The sequence below is a fragment of the Protopterus annectens genome, chromosome 1.part2, assembly GCF_019279795.1.
Source record: "Protopterus annectens isolate FY-2018-M chromosome 1.part2, PAN1.0, whole genome shotgun sequence".
In the NCBI taxonomy this organism is placed as follows: domain Eukaryota; kingdom Metazoa; phylum Chordata; order Ceratodontiformes; family Protopteridae; genus Protopterus; species Protopterus annectens.
Window position 1 is genome coordinate 1,203,992,819 of NC_056727.1, and position 7,762 is coordinate 1,204,000,580.

Consider the following 7,762-nt stretch of genomic DNA (forward strand, 5'->3'; position numbering starts at 1 on the left):
ACAAATTACCACATAGGTGGTAATCCATTAAGTACAGAAGTCGTCATTAGGGACCTACCCAAGTTGATAGCAATCTCTCATTTGACAACCACGTGGCCAAAGTGGTTAGAAAAACATTTTATAGCCCACCTAATCATGAAGGGATTCACATCTAGATCAGGGGAGGTCATCGTGCCTCTTTACTCATCCCTCATCAGGCCCATAATTGAGTACAATGCCCCTTTTGGGATGTACCTTACTAGACACCTGCAGCAACTGGAAAGACCCCAAAAGTACCTCACCAAGAGGATCAAAGGGCTCAAACAGATGCCATATACTGCCTGGTTAAAGAAACTCCAGCTCTACTCAGTAGCATCCCGCCTGCTCAGAGGCGATCTGTGCCTGACATATAAAGCCATGTCCAACCCGGAATTAATGGACATGCTGCACCTCAGAAAATCCAAATCCCATCGAGCTACGCGCTCGAGAGACTTGAACCTCAGCACTGAAATAAATAGGACATGCTGGAGGGACAGATTCATAACCCAGAGGCTCCCTTCACTCTGGAATGAAATCCCAGTCCAGGTTAGGCAGAGTCCCACATTGACTCTCTTCAAGAGGAATCTTGATGAGTGGATGGGAGATCGTAGGTTTACCCCGGCTATCACTTCTGTGTCACTGTTAGACAGAGGCACAGTATACTAACCTCAAAAAAAAGCATAGCAAAATTAATTTAAAATGGGTGGCAAAAGCCAAACACACTCTGGCTAGGCTTATAAATGCCCTAGGGCAGATAGCCTAGTATGAACCTATGAACCTATTTAACTATATAGCTTACAATTTACTCTTCTTTTACAACTAGTAATAAATCAGCTGAATAAGCTATTACTTTCCAAATTAATAACAGCAAAGTATTTTTATCTCCACCTTTTACTAGCCCATAAATGGCATGTTCTGTATATATTCCCACATTTTTACTTCTAGGACTTCACCTAGTACTTATGTTGTAATCAGTATTCACAAGTCCCAATGATCTCCAGATTTCTCTCTCATTTTAGGCCATTTTCCAAATGAAATTTACAAACATATTTACAATCCATCCCACATGCCTCCCATTTAAACGTTTAAAAAATTCTCTACTCTTCTAAAACGTATACAACATTTAGAAATTATTATATCCCCTAAAGATGAACTTATCTGTAATATGTTAAATTTCTTACTTATCTTTGTGTTGGTAATTTATTTGAACTCAAGCTTTCCCTGCTCTTCTTATCCAATATTCTATACTTCCACTAATTTTTTAATGCTATTTGTGTTTTCAGTTACAGTGTTAAATTAATTACTTATATATTACATTGCAGCATCTCACTTCTATTTCTTTTTATTTATTCCTTTGTTTTCACAAATCGTTTGCTCAGCCTCAGCCACCCCATCTCTTTCAACCAACAACATCTCAAAGATGCTTTCATTCTTCATATTTTCACTTGTAAACAAATTTCTTCTGAAGAAATAGCTGAAGTGTGGATAAAATGAAAATGGAATTTAAAAATGTGGTAGAAATGAGAAAGAAAGAGGTATAGGAAATAGGGAATACAAATTCTTTACTGGTGGATTAACAATGTTTGAAGTATTGCAAATGAAGGGGGCTCATACAAAACAAAAAGAGGTGCAATTATTGAGTGGTGCAGAAGAAATAAGGGAATATTTGGATAACATGCATGAGTTTAGAAAGATTGCTGTATCTTTGCTTAACAGTTCCACAGCAAAAACAAAAACAAAAAACAATTAGCACAATGGCTTTGGCAAGAGAAATGGATGTTGCCAAACTCATGGAGCCTGTGACTAGAAAAAAATAACTAAAGACCCAAACTGAAATATTACACTGTTAAAGGAAGATGAGGCTCAAGAATTAATTGCCAAGATGGGATGAGATAAAATGGTGATATATAATCAATCAGCAGGAACAGACTGTTATCCAATGGGATTTTGGAAGTGAAGAAGGAACATCTGGAAGGTTTTGTTTAACGGTATTTTAAAAGATGGGGCAGTAGCGGAATCTTGAAAGAAAGTTGTGGTGACTGTACTACCCAAAGAGGGTAAAGACCCTTTAAAAACCAGCTTCATACAGAGCAATTTCTAATTTTGAACCATGATTATAAATCTTTTATGTCTGTACTAGCTAAGAGAATGGCAAAAAGTATTGCCAAAACTTGCATATATTGATCAATGTGGCTTTGTTGAGGGGAAGCAAACCTTTGACATCATTAACAGAATGATGATGACCAAAGGGGAGCATGATACAAGAAGACCCCTCTACTGTTGGTGGGTCTTGATGTACAGAAGGCTTTCAATAGAGCCAGCTGGGATTTTATGAGTAGGGCAAAAGCAGCATTTTAATTTCTGGAGAGAATAATGGAGTTAATTAGGAAGATGTATGAAGGGTCAGATGCAAGAATCAAGGTGGGAGGGCTCCGCTCTGACAAACTGTGTTTAAATAGATGAACCAGGCAGGAGTGCCCCGCTTCCCCCTTTGTTATTTGCCTCATACGTAGCACCACTGGGAAATAAAATAAAGGGTTCACAAATTCAAGGGTATAGCTGGTATGGTAAATAAATAAAAAATTAGCCTTATTTGCAAATGCTACTACTTTGACTTAACTCTACAACAGGATATTTCAGAGTTGTGGAACATTTCAAGACTGCCTTAACTTTTTTTCCGGTAAAAACAAAGATAAAATAAAGCTATGGTCGTAAAATATGTTCCTACACATAAACTGGTTAAATGATACCCATATTTATAGAGACATGATAAGATGATGTACTTAGGTGTATGGATTAACAATTATTCTGTTATGGCAGCTAAGCATATGTGGGAAAAGACTAAAAAGATAATACAAAATTTGATACAATTTGGAAGGTCGTAACTATGGATATGGATAGTAAAGTAAATATTTATAGTCCCTTTAATACATATACCTCAGGCACATTTTATAAACCAAATGAGAAGCTGTGGAGCACAACTAAAATAAGTGAAGAAGGGCAGGAGTTAAGTGACATAAATTGGTTCTCCCGACAGCACAAGGTGGCTTAGGATTACCATATTTGAAGGGATACATTTATGAACCTTAACTGTGTAGCTGTAAAGTATCACAAACAGAAGACTTCAAACCAAAGTGGAAAGAAATTATGTTGAAATGGGGGGAGGTGTCACAAAATAAGTTGAGAGTAGAATTCTGGATGCAGATCCTTAAGGAGAACAGTAACCATGCAGAATATTACATTTGCAAAGAGTAACCCAGATTATTTTAAGAACTAATCTAACATGGGAATGGAGAAAGGAGAATTTATCAAGAAAGGATGATGTATTATGCCTTTTATTCTCATAATTCACTCATTCCTCAGGGTATGAGGTTATTACACCTGCCTGCTTAGACCAACATTTTCTTTGCATTTGCATAGAATGGTAATACTTAGAGAACCTACTTTCAAAATATATAGACAGACCTCCTCTGATCCTCCCTGGTTTGTGTTTCCAATATGTCTAAACACTCTAAAATAAGCCAGTTCTTCCTTATCTGAAAAAAAATACTGCTTAAATTGGATTTTTAAACAGAAGTCAAGTAGCTCTTATTTCCTTTATTATAACACAATTCCAATCAATGAAGAAAATGAAAATGTGCTCTACACAAATAAATTCCAATATAAGGATCGAAATATTCAAAAGTATATCGCAATATATCCAGCACAACACTCAGCACATCAGCTAAGCCTTCAATGTTACAGAACCAATACATGGAAAATATTTACAGGCACAACAAATAAATGTAGTTACGAAATGAAAGCAGCTAAAAATCATTTAACATTTTAACTTTTTTTTTTTTATAACTCTTATTGTGTATTATTTATGTTTTGCAACTCTTACTGTGTATTATTTATGTTTTGCTAACCGAGTCAGCCCTATGTGATCCAGCCCATTCTTAGAGGAAAGCTGAGGGGGGGACAAGCCCCCAAAATTATATGACTTAAGTAGTGTTTTAGAAATAAAGCAATATAAGTAGTTACTTGCAGATTTTCATTTGAACTAAAACAGCACATTACAGACATAAGATAAAAAAGACTGTATATGTGTAATATATCTCTTAAAGACCTAAGAGAGAAGAGAGTACCTTGGACAAATGTTATGAAAAAAAAATGGATGTATGGAAACACAGTAAGGGATGAAAATTAAAACCAGATATAAATTAATTATAAAACTATATGAATAAACTTTAAGTACATTGTATATAATGGGGTCTTAAAAACAACTAAATAGCTAGCTACCTAGATAAATCAATATGTAAACTAGCCAACTATATAGATGTAAAAGAATAATAGCCAAGAAAAAAAAAGCGTAAAAAAAGTGCATAAATTCAAATTTTACAACTGTTTCATAAATTACTGACTGCTTAACTCATTTTATCGGGCTCTAAAGTATTATATTGAAGCATATCTGCTTCTTTCTGAAACAGGAAGTGTAAACACATCCATATGTAGCTGAACAACTGTATATTTTTTTTAACTGTTCTGCATCTCTACCCTGCTTTTGCTGGAAATGTTAATCAACAGGGCTGGTCGCTTGATTGTTCCTCATATCCCTTAGATCTTCAAGGACGCTTAGTCTGACATTCAAGATGGTCTAGCCAATGTTGTATTTAGGCCAGGAACATTTTCAATAATAAACTACTTGACAAGAAGGCAGTAATATGTTGCCAAGACATTAAGCCTTTCACTATTAACTGCGGTGGTGGTGCTGCGGTTGCGTTGTCGCCTCACAGTAAGACGTTGTCCTGTTCGATTCTCAGCTAGAGCGTCTTCTGTGTGGAGACATGCGTGAATGGGCATACCTTCGTTGAAGGTTGTGCGTCAGGGCTGGCAACTCGGCACGTAAAAATCTACTGCCAATCATTAGCAGACCGGAGTTCTGCTGTGGCGACCCCTAACCAGGAAAAGCCGAAAGACACAACAACTATTAATACCCTGGTTACACACTGTATCCCTTAACAGGCAGAATACGAAACAAAGAAAATTTGTCATCCTCCTTATTGCTTACTGAAGCTTGGGAGGAAAAACAAGCTTGTCACATATTCTTGGCGCGCTCCATATTACCTGTTGTTTACTGCATATTTTAAATCTCAGTATGTCATTTTACAGAGAAAGACGATGTTTCCTAATTATTTCTGTTATTTTATTTACAAAATGAGCATATTTTATAACAAAGTATATATTCCTGCAATGACCAAAGTAAAAAATGCATTGGTGGTAACAGTTACTGTCTCTCTACCAAGCATATTACTAAGTAACTCTTGGCCAACATCTTCAAGAGTATAGACAAGTGGGTGATGATCACAACAGTCCGTAGTCTCTAACACACTCACCACAGTGACAAAAGAAGACTAAATGTTTTGATAGCAAACACATCACATCCAAAGTGTATTACCTGATCTAGGTTTCCTAAACATAATGGTTTTGTTCAGGAAAAAAAATGTTTCCCTATATAAATTCTAATATCCAAGTAGGCAACTTCAGTTGCACTTTAATGCAAAGAAACCCTAAACTTATTCTTGAATCCTTTAAAAAGGAAGCACAAAAATCATGCAAAACAACTTGCACATAAGTCATTGAATAATCTATATAACAATAGATATCACAAAAATAACAGTCCTTACAAAACCACTAATAGGTTTGCATATTAATTTTGTCCCTGTTACTGTACCCATTTTGTAAGAAAAACTGCTATTAGCAAGAAAAAAATATATACATCATCAAGACAAAAATCTATTAGTTCTTAGCCAGGTCTGCAGTACCACAAAAATAAGAAATTGCTTATAATCTCAAATGATGTTTAGCACAAGTGTGCAAGCTGGACAAATCCACTGGATCAAGAAAAAAATCTTACTTTCCCTTTCCCTCATCGGTATCAGGATTCCTCAGTCTGAGACTGTGGCTGAGAATGGCTATGGCACCAGAAGTAGGGAGCTATGAATTACAATGCACAATAAAACAACTGAGTCTCCACAGACTCAGCAAGTTTATGACCCCAGTGGGAGGGGAAATAAATGGCTACAAACACCTGTTTTTCTTTCTTTCTTTTCCTTCTGTTGAGCCAAACTCTAAAATTTCATAACTTTATGGAGAAGAATATGCAGCAACTGCCAAATTCCTAAACAAAATGTAATTCAGCATATGCACCAAGGAAGCTTAAATGTGACGGAAATGCCACAGAAGTGGGGGAAAAAAGTAATGTTGATATGTGGCAGTGTATGGAGCACACTGGGAATAGGAAATGCTGCAACACAATAGCAATGCAAACGTCTACAGACCTAAGCTTTCAGAACAGGGATTGTTTTATAGTTCTTGGGTCCCTCTTTAGAATAAAAGCTGGTATAACAATGCATTGGTGTGAGAGTTCTGCTTTACTTTTTAGAGTATTAGCAGCCTGGCATGTGCTTGTCTGTAGTACTACTTAACATATGCTCTGAAATAAATTAATATATACTTGCAGGCGTTTAGCAGAATACCACCAAGACAGCCCAGTTCAACTTTGGTTTTACTGGTTATGTTAGACTGCACTGCTAATTTAAACAGAACAGAGAATAACATTTTTCACAAAAAAAAACAAACAAAAAAAAAAAACAGTTTCCTTCTGCTTTCAGTAAATTCTGCATTTTTTACCTCCTACTCTACAACCCTTGTTTTTCCACCACCAGTGCAAACTAAACAATTCAGAAACAGAAGATGCTATCCTATGCAGTCCAGAATCAGAATACTGACATAAGCTGGTAGCCTCTTTAGCTCAACCTTTCTTGCATGTAACTTCCTGCCCCCGACCGCAAAACAAAAGAAAGCCCTGCCTCCTTTCAGCGTTTGGGATGGATGGATTAGAGGAACAAAGGGTATCATTCATCTATCCATCCTCATGCCCTTTTCTCATTTTTGCACATGGGGTCGTGGTGTCACTTCAGCAGTGACAATCATTTCAAACAAAGGTTTTACACCGCCTGGTGGCTAGCCCTGCCGCGGTAATTCATTCATAAACTCACTCGCACCTATGGCCAATTAAGAGTGTTCAATCCACCAACTGTATGTACTTGGAATGTGGGAGAAAAACGGAGCACCCGGGGGAAACCCACGCGACCACAAGGAGGATGTGCAGACTCCGCACAGAAGGTGCCCCAGACGAGAAGCGAACCGGAGAACCTCCTGCTGTGAGGCGACAACGCTAACCGCTGCACACAGTACACAAGTTTTTTATCTGCTAAGAAAATCTTACCTCCAACTTCATGATCCTTATTAAAGCCTCTAGCCTTATAAGCCACAATTTTCAGATTCTTAAGTAAGGGCTCCCTTTAAAGTCCGAGAATCAAAACAATGACAACGATTTAATGAAACCCTACTTTTCTCTAATGTGCAACACTCGTTTTGAACAATTCTTGTAAGCTACCACTTCCTGTCCGACAGTAAAATGTATCCCTTTTCCTTGCTGTTAAACTGAGTAATATTCATGACATAAAACTGTAAGGAAGGATGTGACCAGGAGGGGTCTGTTTAAATATTTAATGGGGTAGGCTGATTAAATTAAATAAATAAATAAAATCTGCATGCAAGTCCACATTACTAGGAAAGACAATGTTACTGGAAAAAGTTGTACAGTATATAATACAGAGAAAAACATGTTTCACTGTTTTACAGTTTCCTTCATTTTTACTCTTGTGTGTGTTCTGTATACAGTGCCTTACAATTTTAA

General features: G+C 36.8%; 1 protein-coding gene across 1 annotated transcript in view; it reads right to left on the reverse strand.

The window, feature by feature from the left end:
* LOC122792443 (putative postmeiotic segregation increased 2-like protein 3) overlaps positions 1-7,507 on the reverse strand; it is an 80,823-nt gene extending 73,316 nt beyond the window's left edge. The window contains exon 1 of the mRNA XM_044060231.1: positions 7,289-7,507. Within this exon, the coding sequence (XP_043916166.1) occupies positions 7,289-7,300 (12 nt within the window). The 5' untranslated portion in view covers positions 7,301-7,507. The remainder of the gene's footprint in view (positions 1-7,288) is intronic.
* Between the last annotated feature and the right edge of the window lie 255 nt (positions 7,508-7,762).